This window comes from Danio rerio, chromosome 17 (assembly GCF_049306965.1).
Source record: "Danio rerio strain Tuebingen ecotype United States chromosome 17, GRCz12tu, whole genome shotgun sequence".
NCBI lineage: Eukaryota > Metazoa > Chordata > Actinopteri > Cypriniformes > Danionidae > Danio > Danio rerio.
Genome location: NC_133192.1, coordinates 3,385,282 through 3,405,000, shown reverse-complemented (window position 1 = coordinate 3,405,000; position 19,719 = coordinate 3,385,282). Strand labels below are relative to the sequence as shown.

Sequence of the window (19,719 nt, the reverse complement as noted above, 5' to 3'; positions counted from 1 at the left end):
GTGACTTTGAACGTGACATGGTTGTTGCTGCCAGACGAGCTGGTCTGAGTATTTCAGAAACCGCTGATCTACTGGGATTTTCATGCACAACCATCTCTAGGGTTTACAGAGAATGCTCCATCAGAGGGGAAATATCCAGTGAGCGGCAGTTCTGTGGGCGCAAATGCCTTGTTGATGCCAGAGGTCAGAGGAGAATGGCCAGACTGGTTCCAGCTGATAAAAAGGCAACAGTAACTCAAATAAGCACTCGTTACAACCGAGATCTGCAGAAGAGCATCTCTGAACACACAACACGTCCAACCTTGAGGCGGATGGGCTACAGCAGCAGAAGACCACACCGGGTGCCGCTCCTGTCAGCTAAGAACAGGAAACTGAGGCTACAATTCACACAGACTCACCAAAACTGGACAATAGAAGATTGGAGAAACGTTGCTGCTCTGAGTCTCCATTTCTGCTGATACATTCAGATGCTCGGCTCAGAATTTGGCATCACCAACATGAAATCATGGATCCATCCTACCCTATATCAGCGGTTCAGGCTGCTGGTGGTGGTGTAATGGTGTGGGGGAGATTTTCTTGGCACACTTTGGGCTCATTAGTACCAATTGAGCATCAACACCACAGCCTACCTGAGTATTGCTGCTGACCATGTCCATCCCTTTATGAGCACAGTGTCTCCATCTTCTGATAGCTACTTCCAGCAGGATAACGCACCATGTCATAAAGCTCAATCATATCAGACTGGTTTCTTAAACATGACAATGAGTTCACTGTACTCAAATGGCCTGCACAGTCAGCAGATCTCAATCCAATAGAGCACCTTTGGGATGTGGTGAAACAGGAGATTGGCATCATGGATGTTTTCTTACACTTGAATGAATCAAAAACTGAAGTACTTGTGTTTGGCCCTCCGAGTGTCTGTGAATCTACAATTAATCAGTTAGGTTCAATCAAGCGTAAGGTCCACAGTCACGCAAAAAATCTTGGAGTTACTTTTGACACTGAGTTAAAGTTCGACAAGCAAATAAACTCGGTCGTCAAAAGTGGTTTCTATCAGTTAAGGAACAGTGCCAAACTGAAGCCTTTTCTGTCTTCTAAAGAGCTGGAAACCATCATTAATGCTTTTATTATGTCCAGACTGGACTACTGTAACTCTTTGTATTTAGGAGTTTCACAGGCACCAATAGCACGCCTGCAGCTGGTTTAAAATGCAACTGCCAGGCTTTTAACTGGAACAAAAAAATGTTCTGTTATCTCACTAGTTTTATCTTCACTGGCTCCCAATCCAATTTAGGATTCAATATAAGTTATTGCTACTTGTTTTTAAAAGTTTGAATGGTCTGGCACCTATTTACATCTCTGAGCTTCTTCACCGGCACACTTCATTGAGGTCAATCAGGTCAGAAAACAAGTTTCAGCTAGTTGTCCCCAAAACACGGTTGAAATCAAGAGGTGACAGGGCTTTTTCTGCTGCAGCCCCCCGACTGTGGAATGGTCTGCCTCTACATATCAGGTCATGTTCCTCACTTGGTGCTTTTAAGCCTCATCTAAAAAATCACCTTCTGTCTCTTGCCTTTTGATTGCAATTAATTAATTTGAATCTGTTTTAAATATTTTGCTTATTTTTATAAGTATTTTTTTATAAATATTTTTTAAATATTTGCTTATTTTATATAGGTATAGATTTTGTATGCTGGTCTTTTTGTAAAGCACTTTGGTCAACATCTTTAAATGTTTATAAGTAAAGCAAACAAACAAACAAACAAACACACAAACAAATATGCGCAGCCGACAAATCTGCAGCAACTGTGTGTAGCTATCATGTCAATATGGAGCAAAATCTCTGAGGAATATTTCCAGTACCTTGTTGAATCTCTGCCATGAAGTATTAAGGCAGTTCTCAAGGCAAAAAGGGGTCCAATCTGGTATTAGTAAGGTGTACCTAATAAAGTGGCCGGCAAATGCAAAATATTGCTTGGGAATTAAAAAAAAATTATACAACTTTCAGAGAAGAGAATTTTGTCTTCAGCTGAAGAATTGACATATACTACTTTCAGTGTGATTTAAGATTTTCCTTACAGATGAACTAATTGTAAGCAGTGAAATGTAATTGTATTTCTCCTGCAGGACGTGATTGAAGCCATTGCTGAAAGCGCATTCAAAACCTCCAAGTATCCGGTTGTGCTTTCCTTCGAGAACCACGTGGATTCGTAAGACATTAATGGCTTCTCTTCTTTGTGTTTGTGTTTCTGGTGGATATGAAGTGTTTTTTTGTGTGTTTCAGAGTGAAACAGCAGGAGAAGATGGCCAATTATTGCAGGACCATCTTTGGAGACGCTCTGCTTATCGACCTGCTGGACAAATACCCTGTGAGAGTTCTGATTTATTACTATTTAACTTTTTATTGTGCAGTCATTTAGCTCATTTATATGCAAAAACTGACATATACCCCACCAATATAATATTTTTAAAAGGCTTTTGCCAATTTTGTTAGTATTTATGATGTACATACAGTTGAAGTCAGAATTATTAGCCCCCTTTGATTTTTTTCTTCTTTTATAAATATTTCCCAAATGATGTTTAACAGAGCAAGGAAATTTTCACAGTATGTCTGATAATATTATTTCTTCTGGTGAAAGTCTTATTTGTTTTATTTCGGCTAGAACAAAAAGCAGTTTTTAATTTTTTAAACACCATTTTAAGGTCAAAATTGTTAACCCATTAAGGCTATTTTTTTCAGACTGTCTACAGATCAAACCATCATTATACAATAACTTGCCTAATTACCCTAACCTGCCTAGTTGCCCTAATAAACCTAGTTAAGCCTTTAAATGTCACTTTAAGCTGTATAGAAGTGTCTTGAAGAATATCTAGTCAAATATTATTGACTGTCATCATGGATAAAATAAATCAGTTATTAGAGATGAGTTATTAAAACTATTATGATTAGAAATGTGTTGAAAAAATCTGCTCTCTGTAAAACAGAAATTGGGGAAAAAATAAACAGGGGCTAATAATTCTGACTTCAACTGTACATGCGACATGATTAAATTAATTAATTTATAACTTAATACTATAAAGAATACATAAATTAATAAATAAAAAAATAAATACATGAATAAATAAATTAAAAAGACTAAACTCAATTTTTAATTGATAAATAAAAAATTAACAAATAAATACATTAATTAAATAATTAGTTTATTAATAATTGCTGTAATAAATGAATGAAGAAATGCATGATTTAAATAATTAATTAATTAATTAATACTTAATAACTAAATACATAAATAAATAAATAAAATACGCAAATAAGTGAATAAATACATTAATTAATTAATTAATTAATTAATCATATAATAAATAAATACATACATGATTAAATAAATAAATACATAAATACATTCATAAATGCTAAAATAAATACATGAATTAAATAGTTAATTAATTATTAAATAATACTGTAATAAATAAATAAATAGATAAATAAATAAACGAATGAATAAATGAATGAATACTATAATAAATTAATGAATGAATTAGGAAACTAAACTGAATTCTTGATTCATTGATAGATAGATAAATAAATAAATAAATGCATAAATAAATAAATAAACTAATAAATAAAATACACAAATAAATAAATAAACTAATAAATAAATGCATAAATAAATAAATAAACTAATAAATAAAATACACCAATAAATAAATACATGAATGAATGAATGAATGAATGAATGAATGAATGAATAAATAAATAAATAAATAAATAAATAAATAAATTAATTAATTAATTAATTAATAGTATAATTAATAAAGAAATAAATAAATAAATAAATGAATGAACGAGCAAACAAACAAAATATATTTTTGTCACAATACGTGACCATTTAAATTCAACACATTATAAAACAGAATAGTTTGGTCTGTAGACAATCCAAAACAAATATTGCTTAAGGGGGCTAATAATATTGACCTTAAATGGCTTTAAACAATTAAAAACTGCTTTTACTCTAGCCAAAATAAAACAAAAACGACTTTCTCCAGAAGTAAAATACTGTGAAAAATTCCTGAATCTGTTCAACATCATTTGGGTTCAGTTTGAGTTCACTTATTTGTTTCCAGCTGAAACCGGGTCAGCCGATCCCGAGTCCATCTGAGCTGATGGGGAAAATACTGATCAAGAATAAGAAGAGCAGCGCAGCTCCCAGTAAAGCAGAGCCCAGCAAGAAACCAGCAGCTCAAGAGCAAACCAGTGATCCTGCGGAGGGATCTGAAGCTACCCAATCCACCGATGCAACCCAACCCACTCCAAACAACCCAGAAGGCACTGATCCACCTGCAGCAACTGGCGGTGAGTACTCCAATCTAGATGTTCTACATTTTATTTTAGATATCTTAGCTGTGCAAACATTGGCTCTCATTCACAAAACATGCGTACATGTAGCAGACTTTGCCTCTCGCCACAAAGAATCCCCCATTACCATTGTCTTTGGTGGGTCATGTCTGCAGTTTATTAAAGACAGGACAGTGATAATCACCACACTGACCAGGGCTCGAAATTAACCTTTTTGCTTTGTAGCACCAGTGCTCCTAACCTAAAAAATGTAGGCGAATCAGCCAAAATTTAGTCGCACCCACCAATTATGAGCACCGTTACTACAAGTTTTATACAAACAGATTTATTGCATTTGAAATCAACAGTAATCAAACTAACAAGCAAAAAAAAAAAATATATATATATATATATATATATATATATATATACATATATATATATATATATATATATATATATATATATATATATATATATATATATATATATGCATGCGTGAGAAAAATATGTCTCAACGAAATCCCGTTATTATAAGAAAATACATTTTTATAACATAACTGAGTGACCAAAGCATACACGGAGCGCTCACCGGCCCTGCACACACTGCTGGACATGAATGAATCTGTTAACGGTATAACTGTGCTGTTCTCACGGGTGCTGTCTGATATTGCACTGATGCTTTTGACACATACTGTACCCTATTATATGCATACGTCATGTTAATAGCAATACCGGTCTTTTCATGAGTAGCGATGTTAGTTTACTCAGTGCAAGCCCGTTTGCGATGGTGTTTGTGGTGTTCAATTTGACATATAGCTGCCACTTGCACGGCGGACAGCATCTGGCGATTATATGAAGGATAAAACAGAAGCTCTCGTGCTAGATGTGGCAAACAGTCACCTGAAAACTCCATCCCACAGACTTTTCATAGCGAACTTGAAGTCAATGGAAGTCTTTTATCCACTCTTGGAAAAGTGTAGATGGTGGAGTAACATTCAGCACATGATCACTAGTAAGATGTGTCATTATTTGTCACTTTAGGTGGTTTCTAAAACTAAATCTGTCAGTGTTATCTTCATTCTCATCTTCAGCGTTTTAGTTTTTCGCGGTAGCAGCTCTCTCTCTCATACGAAGCCAGAAGGCGCTGACTGGGTGATTGACAGCTGATTTTACCCAATCATTCACGTTCGGTGCTAGAGCAGTGGTGGGCCAATAAGAAGAGCGTGAAGGCGGGGCAAGCATTACGGACTTGGCTTTGTTTACTGCAGCAAGTTGACATGACAACTGTTTTAAACCATTCCTGAGCGCTGCTATTCCCGTTTCAAGTGCAGAGATGCATTCTACATGAATGTCTCCCGAATCCTCGCATGTGGTGAACATTTTGCAGTAAAAACTGGTCGCACACAATTTTATGCACTCGCACAAATGCTCCCAAATATATTTTGAGGTCGCATAGATAAAATTTCGGGCGCATATGCGACTAAAATGGTCGCAATTTCGAGCCCTGTAGACACACTATCAGTTCCTTGTTCTGTCTCACTTGAGTCCAAATCTGTTTTGACGAGAGCGGGACGGAGGGGGATCTCCCATATGCTTTTGTAAGGTTATTAATATTGTTATTTGAAAGCAGATGAAAATAGTAAGAAAATAAAATTAGTTATTTATTAAAAAATAATAATTTTACTGGAACAGTCCAAAAAATACTACATACGCACAGATTTTTCATTTTCACAAATCAATCATGATTTATCAAAGGTTTTGTAGTAAAAATAAATAAGAAATCGAGCAAAACAAAAAAAAATATCAAGATTAACTTATACCACATGTGCACAGTAATCATGTACAGAAGTATGTTTGTTTATACCCTGGAGAGAACATTTTAATTTTAAAATAAATACTAAAATAAATAAATACATTAATTAAATAGTTAATTAATTATTAAATAATACTGTAATAAATAAATAAATAAACGAATGAATGAATGAATACTATAATAAATGAATGAATGAATTTGGAGACTAAACTGAATTCTTGATTCATTGATAGATAAATAAATAAATAAATAAATAAATAAATAAATAAATAAATAAATAAATGCATAAATAAATAAACTAATAAATAAATGCATAAATAAATAAATAAATAATTTAATTAATTAATTAATTAATACACAAATAAATAAATAACATTGCCAGAACGTTCTGACAGCATGGTTTCACAGTTATTCATGATTTCAAGAATGACTTGATAGTCCAGTTTTTAGTGTTCACTGTGTTTGTTGAGATGATTTAATACATTGATTTTAGAAGAAAAAATATAAGGGCGGCACGGTAGCTTAGAGGTTAGCACTGTGGCCACATAACAAAAAGGTCACTGGTTCGAGCCCCCGCTGGGTCGGTTGGCATTTCTGTGTAGAGTTTGCATATTTTGTCCTCATGTTGGTGTGGGTTTGGGTATATGGGTGTTTCACAGTACTGGGTTGCAGCTGGAAGGACATTTGCTGCGTAAAACAATTGCTGGAATAGTTGGCAGTTCATTCCGCTGTGGTGACCACTTATTAATAAAGGCACCAAACTGAAGGAAAATTAATAAATGAAAATTGGCCATAGAGTATGAGTGTGTGTGTGTGTGTGTGAATGAGTGTGTATGGGTGTTTCCCAGTACTGGGTTGTGGCTGGAAGGGTATCCACTGTATATAACAGTTGCCAGAATAGTTGATGGTTCATTGCGCTGTCGTGACCCCTGATAAATAAGGTACTAAGCTGAAGGAAAATGGATAAATGATGAAATAATTTAACATATTCATTATTTTCTGTCAAACTGATAGAGGATCGTGAAGAGCATGACGATCATGATGAACAGGATGAAGAGAAGATGAAGAACTCTGATGAGGTGAACAGAAACTACAGTATTTTTGTTTATTGGCAAAAAATGCTTCTCTTACACTGCAAAAAATGCTTTTCTTGCTTAGATATTTTGTCTTGTTTCTAGTCTAAATATCTAAAATGTCTTATATCAAGAAGCATTTTTTAGACAAGCAAAACATATTGCCTTGTTTTGAGAAATAATATACCAATATTAAGTCAGTTTTTCCAAAAAACAAGCAAAATAATCTGCCAATAGGGTAAGCAAATTAATCTTGTTTTTTCTTTTGACGTAAGATTATTTTGCTTGTTTTAAGGAAAAACTGACTTAATATTGGCATAATATTTCTCAAAACAAGGCAATATGTTTTGCTTGTTTAGAAAATTCTTCTTGATTTAGGAACTTTTAGATATTTGGACTAGAAACAAGACAAAAAATCTAAGTAAGAAAAGCATTTTTTGCAGTGTATGTAGAGTTTTTGGTCTTTTTTTTTAGTCCTATTATCTAAAAAATCTTAAATCAAGAAGCATTTTCTAGAAAAGCAGAAGTAAAAATAATAATCTGCTAATGGGGTAAGCAAAATAATATAGCCTTTAATTCTGAGGTAATCTGCCATGTTTTTTTTAACTATGCGGAGTTGTAGCTGCTTTACTGGCCCTACTACGCTACTGTATTTCAATACTGCTCATTTTGGTAGTACTTCGAGAGACAAATTGATAGCAAACTCTATCAAACCTCTTCAGCTGCTTCAGAACGCAGCAGCACGAGTGGTCTTTAATGAACCTAAAAGAGCACATGTCACTCTGCTGCTCATCCGTTTGCACTGGCTGCCAGTTGCTGCTCGCATCAAATTCAAAGCTCTGATGTTTGCTTACAAAGTGACTTCTGGCTTTGCTCCTTATCTGCTCTCACTTCTGCAGATGTATGTGCCCTCCAGAAACTTGCGTTCTGTGAATGAACGTCGCCTCGTGGTTCCATCCCAAAGAGGGAAGAAATCACTTTCCTGAACTCTCGCACTCAATCTGCCCAGTTGGTGGAATGAACTCCCTAACTGCATCAGAACGGCAGAGTCACTCGCTGTCTTCAAGAAACAACTAAAAACTCAAATATTTAGTCTCCACTTTCCTTCCTAATCTGCAATTGCCTCTCTGGTTATACCACTACCTACAAAAAGAAAAAAAAAAGAAACCTTACATTACTAATGCTTTGCTTCTTAGACTTTACAGACCTGAAACTTGCCTACAGCACTTATTCATTGTTGCTCTTATAGTTGTGTAAATTGCTTCCTTGTCCTCAATTTACATTTACATTTACATTTAGTCATTTAGCAGACGCTTTTATCCAAAGCGACTTACAAATGAGGACAAGGAAGCAATTTACACAACTAAGAGCAACAATGAATAAGTGCTGTAGGCAAGTTTCAGGTCTGTAAAGTCTAAGAAGGGAAGTATTAGTAGTATTAGTATTTTTTTATTTATTTATTTATTTTTTTGTACAGTTAGTGTGATATTCAAAGAGGCAATTGCAGATTAGGAAGCGAAGTGGAGACTTCACTTCCTTTGTAGGTTGCTTTGGATAATTTGTAGGTTGCTTTGGATAAAAGTGTCTGCTAAATGACTAAATATAAATGTAAAACTTTTTCTGAGGTGGAACTTGATGAAAAACGTTTGAGAACCACTGGCTTAGCCTATTGGCAGATTATTGTGCTTGTTTCAGGGAAAAACCTGCTTAATTCTTGCTTAAAACAAGACTATCTTTAACTTGAAAATGCTTCTTGATTTAAGAATTTGTAGATATTTGGACTAGAAACAATACAATAACTTCAAGTAAGATTTTTTATTTTTTTTTGCAGTGTAATACTGGCAGATTAGGATATTTTAACTGCCTCTTTGATAGAAAGGAATACACATTTTCAAATAAAAATCAAACCTACAACCGATTAAATGATATAGCTTTGGTGATGTTTTTTGAAAGCAATAGCTTCTGGTCACCAAGGCTGCATTCATTTATTGAGGAATATGGTAAAAATAGTTATATTGTGAAATAATTGTGCAACTAAAAATGTCTTTTATATGTAAATATATGTTAAAATGTTTTTTTTTAAATAAAAGATGAATTTTTAGCATCATACTGCAGTCTTCAGTGTTACGTGATCCTTCAGAAACCATTCTAATATGATGATTTGCTTAAAAGAACATTTTTAATGGTTGTTTTTAATGTTGAAAACAGTTGTGCTACTTCACATTTTTGTGGTGACATACATTTATTTTAAAGATTTTAATGTACAGAGAGTTTTAAAAAGAAACGTTTGAAAGTTTCCTTGTGACACATCAGTTTAATGCATCCTTACTAAATAGATATATTCACACATTCATATTTTAAAACTTTCTTTTCATAAATAACTATTTCTTAATTATTATTTTTTGCCTAATCGACAAAATGTACCAGAGTTTGATCTGTGTTTGATTTCCTGTCAGGGAACGGCTGGACAGGAAGTGACAGCGTATGAGGAGATGTCTGCTCTCGTCAACTACGTTCAGCCCAACAAATTCATCTCATTTGAGAACGCAGCCAGTGAGTTCAGCACACTGTTTATCCTCTTACAGCTGCGCATGTTAAAATCACATTAAAACATTGGAAGATTTTCATGCGGGGGGAAAAAGTCATGTGATCACCTGAAAGTGTTCCAAAAATCACACATTCCATGCACTTTAAATGTGTTCCGTGTGTGTTTCACATGCATTCTAAAAGCATTCCAAATGGAACATGTGATTTTTGAAAAGTTTACATGGGAGAATAAGTAGTCATGTGATCACATTTTGTGTTCCGGAATCCATAAAATCTGACTTTGGAACATTTTCACATAGGTAAACGTGGCCATGTGTTGCATGTTCCTACTTGTTCCAAATGTGTTCCATGTGTGTTTCATGCTGTATGCATTTCAAATGAAACATTTCACATTGGAACATTTTCACATGGGTAAAAAAACTGGTCAAGGGATCACATTTTGTTCACTTGAAAATGTTCCCAAATCACATTTTATAGGTTTCAAATATGTTTCAAATGTGTTCCAGATGTGTTCCGTGTGTGTTTAACATGCATTCTTGATGTGTTCCAAAGAAACGTGATTTTGGAACATTTTTAAAAAGTGGTCATGTGATCACCAGTTTTAATTTCAAAATGTTCCAAAATCACTTTTTAAGTGTTTCAAATGTGTTCTAAATGTGTTTGATGTGTGTACGGAATGGATTGCAAATTAAAAATGTAAGGATAAGTTTTAAATATGTTTCAAATGTGTTCCAAATGTGTTCCGTGTGTGTTTAACATGCATTCTGGATGTGTTCCAAATGAAACGGGATTTTGGCACATTTTTAAAAAGTGGTCATGTGATCACCAGTTTTAATTTCAAAATGTTCTAAAATCACTTTTTATGTGTTTCGAATGTGTTCCAAATGTGTTTGATGTGTGTTCGGAATGCATTGCAAATTAAAAATGTAAGTTTGGAACATTTTTACATGGAGGAAAAAAATAATTGCATGTTTAATCTATTACACATTTCAGATGTGTTCCAAATTAAACGTGTGGCTTTATCACAATGTCACAAAAGTGGTCACATGATTACATTTAATTTAAAAATGTTCCAAAATCATAGATTTGATGTGTTTCAAATATGCTTTCATTGTATTTCACATGCATGTCAAATGTGAGTTTCAGTTGTGATTTTAACATCTGATTGCCCATTTGAAGCCACATGGTTTTTCTATAAGGGTCGATATAATTAATACAACATTTCTGTTTAAAACCAGAGAAAAACAGGTGTTTTGTCATCTCTTCTTTTGTGGAGACGAAAGGAGAGAGTCTGATCGCGAAGAATGCCGTGGACTGGGTGGAGTATCCTTTACCACAAGATTATTATAGTGTTTTTGCCCATGTGTCTGTGAGTGTTTTCCTATACTGATGCTTTTAGGTATAATAAGAGGCAGCTGAGCCGTATTTACCCTAAAGGAACCCGAGTGGACTCTTCAAACTACAGTCCACAGCCCTTCTGGAGTGCTGGGTGCCAGTTTGTGGCCCTCAACTACCAGACTATGGGTGAGAATAACAAACAGGGCAGGTTTTTTTTTTTTTAAAGCCTGCCCAAGAACACTGTTACATTTGCATAGAATTTCCCTAACCGGGATCTGCGAGTTGATAAAATGCTAATGACGGATTAAATTGTAGAAATGTGTAATTAATGCATTAAAGACAATGCAAAACACTAAAAGCGAATAATAACAAAAAAATCAAATTAAATTTATCTACCAAAAAGAAGAACAATACATTATTTATTTATTTATTTATTTATTTATTTATTTATTTATTTATTTATTTATGTAATTTGTAAAATGTAATTTATTTGTTATATTTTTGCAAGCTTTGCTAATAATTTGAATTGAGTATTAACGTCATCTAACCTTTATCATCCAACTATAATTATGAATGTGTTGTTATATATTATTATACATTAAATATTAATAAAATTTATTTATATATATATTTATATATTTGTATAAATGTGTTTTTTATGTATATATATATATATATATATATATATATATATATATATATACATATATATACACACACACACAGACACACACACACACATTTATTTATTTATTGTAACTTTTTTAAATTATTTTAATTGCGTATATACATCATCTGAACTTCATCAGACAACAATAATTGTGAAATTAAATTGATTTAAATAATTTCATCATAATTAGCATATAAATTAGTTATTAATTAATTCAATTATTTATATAATAATGACAATTTTCCTTTCATCATTTGTCAACTTGGATTTTTGTGATTTTTACCTTTTTTCACTCGCTGGTGTAGAAGGTGTTTAAGTCCTTTGTAGAATCAGAAAGTTGATGACTGAGTAAAGCATAAAAATGTCAAGTGTCAAAAATGCATTAAAGACAACATAAAATGAATAATAAAATAAACCTTCACATTTCATCGGAATAAAAAAAGTAAAAATAAATAAATAAATAAATAAATGGATGGATGGATGGATGGATGGATGGATGGATGGATGGATGGATGGATGAATGAATGAATGAATGAATGAATGAATGAATGAATGAATGAATGAATGAATGAATGAATGAATAAATAAATAAATAAATATTAGCCTCCCTTTACTTTTTTTTTCTTTTTCAAGTATTTCCCAAATTATGTTTAACAGAGCAAGGAAATTTTCACAGTATGTCTGATAATGTTTTTTCTTCTGGAGAAAGCCTTATTTGTTTTATTTTGTCTAGAACAAAAGCCGTTTTTAATTGTTTTAAAACAATTTTAAGGTCAATATTATTAGCCCCTTTAAGCAATTTTTTTCGATAGTCTACAGAACAAACCATCATTATACAATAACTTGCCTAATTACCCTAACCTGCCTAGTTAACCTAATTAACCTAGTGAAGCCTTTAAATGTCACTTTAAGCTGTATAGAAGTGTCTTGAAAATTATCCAGTCAAATATTATTTACTGTCAACATGGCAAAGATAAAATTAATCAGTTATTAGAGATAAGTTAATAAAAATATTATGATAAGAAATGTGCTGAAAAAAAGCTAAAATGCTCTCCGTTAAACAGAAATTGGGGAAAAAAAATAAACGGGGGCGAATAATTCAGGAGGACAAATAAATCTGACTTCAACTGTATATATATATATATATATATATATATATATATATATATATGTATAAATGTATATATGTATATATGTGTGTGTGTGCGTGCGTGCGTGTGTGCGTGCGTGCGTGCGTGCGTGCGTGCGTGTGTGCGTGCTTGTATTTTTATTTGGGAGATTTTTTTTTAAATATAATTTTCTGTTTTGTTTTTATGTTCATAAATTTTTGATTCAAATATGCACAGCAGCGTGAAAACAATCAAAACTGAACTTCTGGATTGAAAGTGAGCTCTTTTATGTCTCGTTTTGAATGCTCTGGTGTGTTTTTGCTGTAGATTTCCCCATGCAGCTGAACATGGCTCTATTCGAGTTCAATGGGAGAACCGGTTACCTCCTCAAACATGACGTTATGCGGCGCAGTGACAAAAAGTTTGATCCGTTCTGTGACAGGATTGACACCATCATCGCCAGCACGCTCACTATTAAGGTCACTCACTCACACTGTGGACATTGGTGAAATGAGGATGATGAAATTATTTTGCATGAATGCATTTGGCTGACACATTTTATAAATGACATTGCATTTCATTCACTTGGAAATGTATCAAAAAATGTATTTAAAAAAATATTTAAAAAATTTTGTATTTTATTCAGTATTAATTTTTATTATTTAATTCTTCATGCATCATCCTCATATTTAATGATTTATTGCTATTATTAGTAATAGTATAACACTCTAATAGTCTTGTTTTTAGAATTAATATTATTATTATTATTATTATATTCGGGTTTTTGTTATATGTTGCAACAGTATATTATACCTTTAGATGCACATAATTAATTATTAGATGGTTTCCACAAATGATTTTTATAATTATAATGTTCTTATTTCTGCATTTTGGTGTTCAGATTTACTCAGGTCAGTTTCTGTCAGATAAGGCTGTGAAAACCGGAGTGGAAGTGGAGCTCATCGGTTTGCCCAAAGACCCCAAACGCAAATATCGCACGAAGATGAGCAGCACAGCTAACGGCATCAACCCGGACTGGAACGAGGAGCCGTTCATCTTCGAGAAGGTCAGCGGTGCATTCACTGTGATATGAGTAATTGATAAAGTACATCCAGGAGGTTGTTATCAGTCAGAAACAGCAGCGAGACAGACAGGCAGAGAAATATGGATGTGAACGTATTCAGTGACGGTCAAGATGATTCAAAGTTCACAGATTTAAATGCTTATTTATCTGTCATGTCACAACCATTTTTTGGTTTTGTGTGTGCATTCTTGTGCGTGTGTGTGTGTGTGTGTTTTTGTCTATCCCTGTGTGTGTGAACAGGTCTTGCTGCCAGAGATGGCCTATCTCAGACTGGTGGTCCAGGAAGAAGGAGGAAAGTTCATTGGTCACCGCATCATCCCTCTGGATGCTCTTCAAACCGGTGAGACTTAACACTGATGCGCATTTATTATTATTAACGGGAGTCGACTTTAAATGAGTCTGAAAAAAGCAATACTTCAAAATTCAATTTGTGTTTGATTTGATTATGACACTTTCCAGATTAAGGGAATCAAACAATCTCCTAATCAGATTATCGTCTTGATCTTATAATTATTGTAAAACTGCTGTATTACAGTTAAAGCAATATTTGTTTTCGATTGTCTACAGAGCAAGCCAGTGTTATACAATGACTTGCCTAATTACCCTGATTGCACAATCTGCAGGTTTCCAGCACATTGGTTTGCGCAGTGAGAGTAACATGCCGCTAATGCTGCCGTCTTTGTTTGTGCATATCGAGATGAAGGACTACGTCCCCGCTGCCTTCGCTGGTGCGACATTTCACTGCAAACACTCTAAACATCACAGACAAACACACACTGTTAAACTATGCTGCAAATTTGTTTATATAAACTAATAATTCTTTCTATATAGACCAAAAAATCTGTCTATATAAACCGATAAATCTATATAAAGGATAAATCTGTCTTTATAAACCAATAAATCAATCTTTATAAACTAATAAATCTATTTAATCTATAAACCAATTAAACTGTGTATATAAAACAATAAATTTGTCTATATAAACCAATAAGTCTGTGTATATAAACCGATAAATTTATCTATGTAAACTAAAAAATTTGTCTATATAAACCGATAAATATATCTGTATAAACCAATAAATCCATCTATCCTATAAATCGATAAATCTGTTTGTATAAACCAATAAATCTGTCTATATAAACTGGTCAATCTATATAAACTGATAAATCTGTCTATATAAACCGATAAATCTATCTATTTAAATCAATAAATCTATATGAACCAATTAATCTATCTATATAAACTGAGATTGTTTATACAAACCAATACATCTATCTAATCTATAAACCGATATATATATGTCCATATAAACCGATAAATCTGTCTAAACCGATAAATCTGTCTATATAAACTGATAAATCTGTCTATATAAATTGATAAATCCATCTATATAAACTGATACATTTATTTATATAAACTGATACATCTATCTAATATATAAACCGATAAATCTGTCTAAACTGATAAATGTGTCTATTTAAACCGATAAATCTATTTAAACAGATAAATCTGTCTATATAAACCTATAAATCTATATAAACTGATAAATCTGTCTATATAAACCTATGAATCTATATAAACCTATGAATCTATATAAACCAATAAATTTGTCTATATAAGCTGATAAATCTTTCTACCGATAAATCTGTCTATATAAACCGATAAATCTGTCTTTATAAACCTAATAATCTGTTTATATAAACCGATAAATCTGTCTATATAAACCTATAAAGCTATATAAACTGATAAAGCTGTCTATATAAACCTATAAATCTACAAAAACGATAAATTTGTCTATATAAACTCTGAAATCTATATAAACCAATAAATTTGTCTATATAGACCTATATAAACCAATAAATCTGTCTATATAAACCGATAAATCTGTTTATGTAAACCTATAAAGATATATAAACCAATAAATCTGTCTATATAATCCTATAAATCTATAAACCAATAAATGTGTCTATATAAACCTAAAAATCTATATAAACTGATAAATTTGTCTATATTAACCTATATAAACCAATAAATCTGTCTCTATAAAACGATAAATCTGTCTAAACCGATAAATCTGTCTATATTAACCGATAAATCTATATAAACTGATAAATTTGTCTGTATAAACCGATTTATCTATCTATAAAAACTGATAAATTTATTTATATAAATTGGTACATCTATCTAATCTATAAACTGATAAATCTGTCAATATAAACCTATAAATCTGTCAGCTTTTTATTTTTAATAAATCTACAACAATTTCAAAAACTTTTTTTTTCACATTCTCATTATGGGGGATTGTGTGTAGAATGTTGAGAAAATAAATTAATTTAATCCTTTTTGGAATAAGGCTGTACCATAAAAAATGTGGAAAAAGTGTAGCACGGATGCACTGTATATAAACCTTTAAATCAATATAAACCGATAAAAAAAAAAAAAAAATATATATATATATATATATATATATATATATATATATATATATATATATATATATAAACTGATAAATCTATTTTAGGCTATTTTACTACAAAAATGTAATTGTTCAAAAATACTAAACAAATTCTAACAGTGCGTTTTACTCATAAATCTACACTACAGTTCATTAATAATTCCAAATTGTCACTATTAAGTAACTCAAAGAATTAAACATTACATTTCATAAAACTAAAACAGTGTTTACTTGGAAACCCCATTAGCATTTGTTTTTACTGTGTACATTAACATGCTTTTATTGAGTGCAACATTAAATATTAATTCATATGCATGCTAATTAATGTTTTTTTTTTTTAGATTTCTCTGATGCTCTTTTCAATCCAGTGAAAACTTCAAAGCCACCGAAGACAGAGGTACAGAGAAATGCACAGCTGATAATAGCAGGCCTTTTCAAGTGCACTTTCAAAACATTAGTGCATTATTAAGTGCATGTAGTGTCCCCAGGTTGACCTGCTATGTACAAACATGTGCTTCTCTTAAATAAAAGCTCAAATGAAATGTGTAAAGACACATCATCAATAGCTTATTGCAATTCATCTATTTTTTTTTTCTATTTTTCATTTCAACCATATTTATTATAATTCAAATTAAAACCTGATTAAACATTTTTAATGCTTTATTTTAATCTGTGGGTTAAATGTACTTACTATAGTAATTACAAGAAATTATGACATTTATGAATTATGAAATGATGAATTAATAAAGAGATTTTGTTGGTTAGTTGTCAAGTTAATTAATGTACTAAATACACAATCTAAAACTTAAATAATCAGTTAAAAAACAAGGTAGACAACCTATTGAAAATGAAAAACTTTTGTGTTTGTCTTTATTGTATTTATAACTATAAATGTTGACATGAAAATAGATTCGACCAATTTTTTTGCAAAATGATTCATATTTTTAAGGTGTTCAAAACAGCACATGCAGGTCAAAACAATGTACATGCTACAAAACTCAAAATATGCAGTAAAATTGGATTAATCAAACACACTGCAAATGTTAAATAGAATTTATAATCTCTCAAATGCATTTAGCTTATCATAAACTATGATTAAATATAAAGTGTCTGCATAATAAGCAATTTATTAATTTGCTCTGCTACAAGATAATATTAGGCAAAATAACAAGATGCAACAAGATAATATTAAATAACACTATTCCTTTTGATTTTACAAATGTCTCAAATGTCTGAAACCTCTTTAATGATTTACCACTGGGTGGCGATCTGAATAAATCTGCACGATTAATTAGAATTTTATTACATTACAGAGTTTATTAAAATCATGTGAATTGTCTTTTGTTCGATACACACTCTGAACTACTAATTCAAAATAAAAGATTCAAGGTTTTGAAGCTTCATAAAGCAGTTCAAGCAGCTATGACAAGTCTCACATAGCTTTTCTTCTTGTTTCCAGAGTTTGACATACGTGTGTGAATATGAGTTACCTCTAGCTGATGGAGTTCAGAAGGCTGCCACTGCTGCACCTGCTGCAGGTAAGAGATCATAGTATTCTGTCAAATACCTGACAGGTCCATTTGAAAATCTGTCTATATAAACCCATACATCTATCTATATAAACTGATAAATCTATATAAACCAAAAAATGTATCTGCATAAATGGAAAAATCTATATAAATCGATAAATCTCTCTATATAAACTGATATAACGACGTTAACCAATAAATATATAAACCGATAAATTTATATGAACCGATTATCTATAAAAATTGATACATCGATATAAAAAATAAATATATAAACCGATAAATCTATATACACCAATAAATATATAAACAGATAAATGTATCTATATAAACTGATACATCTCTATAAACCAATGAATATTTAAACCGATAAATTGTTCAACCGATAAATCTATATAAACCAATAAATCTCTCTATATAAACTGATACGTCTATATAAACCAATAAATATATAAACCAATAAATCGATATAAACCGATACATCTCTCTATATAAACCAATACATCTACATAAACCAATAAATATATAAACCGATAAATATATATCAACCGATTATCTATATAAATTGATAAATCTATATAAAACAATAAATATATAAACTGATTAATCTATAAAAACCGATAAATATATAAACAGATAGATGTATCTATATAAACCAATACATCTATAAAAACCAATGAATATTTAAACTGATAAATTAAAACCGATAAATAAACCGATAAATCTATATAAACCGATAAATCTCTCTATATAAACCAATACATCTATATAAACCAATAAATATATAAACCTATAAATCTATATAAACCGATAAATCTCTCTATATAAACATTACATCTATATAAAACAATAAATATATAAACTGATTAATCTATAAAAACCGATAAATATATAAACATATAAATGTATCTATATAAACCAATACATCTATAAAAACCAATGAATATTTAAACCGATAAATTAAAACCGATAAATAAACCGATAAATCTATATAAACCGATAAATCTCTCTATATAAACATTACAACTATATAAACGAATAAATATATAAACCGATAAATCTATATGAACCGATTACTCCATCTATATAAATTGATATATCTATATAAACCATAAATATATAAACTGATAAATCTATATAACTGATAAATCTCTCTATATAAACCATTACATCTATATAAACCAATAAATATATAAACTGATAAATCTATATAAACCAATACATCTACATAAACCAATAAATACATAAACCAATAAATCTATATGAACTGATTACTCCATCTATATAAATTGATATATCTATATAAACCATAAATAAATAAACAGATAATATCTATCTATATAAACAGATGCATCTATATTAGCCTAATTAATATTTTAATCGATAAACCGATATAAACTGATAAATTTATCTATATAAATTGATACATCTATATAAACCAATAAATATATAAACCGATAAATCTAACTATATAAACCGATAAATCAAAATAAACGGATAAATCTATCTATCTATCTATATAAACTAATACATCTATGTAAACCAATAAATATATAAACTGATAAATCTATACAAAGTGATACATCAAAATAAAACGATAAATCTATCTATATAAACCAATAAATTTTTAAACCGATAAATCTATATAAACCAATAAATTTATCTATATAAATCGATAAATCTATATAAACTGATGAATATATAAACAGATAAATCTATCTATATAAACCGATACATATATATAAACCAATGAATGTTTAAA

At 31.1% G+C, this 19,719-nt stretch overlaps 1 protein-coding gene across 5 annotated transcripts in view; it reads left to right on the top strand.

The window, feature by feature from the left end:
- Positions 1-19,719, top strand: part of plcb2 (phospholipase C, beta 2) — a 97,272-nt gene that overhangs the window by 44,509 nt on the left and 33,044 nt on the right. For 3 of the 5 annotated variants that reach the window (XM_073927999.1, XM_073928001.1, XM_073928000.1), the window contains exons 13-25: positions 2,128-2,210; positions 2,285-2,369; positions 4,126-4,354; positions 7,167-7,231; positions 9,682-9,778; positions 11,011-11,095; positions 11,172-11,296; positions 13,217-13,368; positions 13,791-13,955; positions 14,214-14,313; positions 14,597-14,701; positions 16,770-16,825; positions 17,888-17,966. In XM_073927999.1, the coding sequence (XP_073784100.1) occupies positions 2,128-2,210; positions 2,285-2,369; positions 4,126-4,354; positions 7,167-7,231; positions 9,682-9,778; positions 11,011-11,095; positions 11,172-11,296; positions 13,217-13,368; positions 13,791-13,955; positions 14,214-14,313; positions 14,597-14,701; positions 16,770-16,825; positions 17,888-17,966 (1,426 nt within the window). Of the gene's footprint in view, positions 1-2,127; positions 2,211-2,284; positions 2,370-4,125; positions 4,355-7,166; positions 7,232-9,681; positions 9,779-11,010; positions 11,096-11,171; positions 11,297-13,216; positions 13,369-13,790; positions 13,956-14,213; positions 14,314-14,596; positions 14,702-16,769; positions 16,826-17,887; positions 17,967-19,719 lie in introns of those variants that run through there. The other 2 variants (XR_012393158.1, XR_012393159.1) reach the window with 2 other exon arrangements.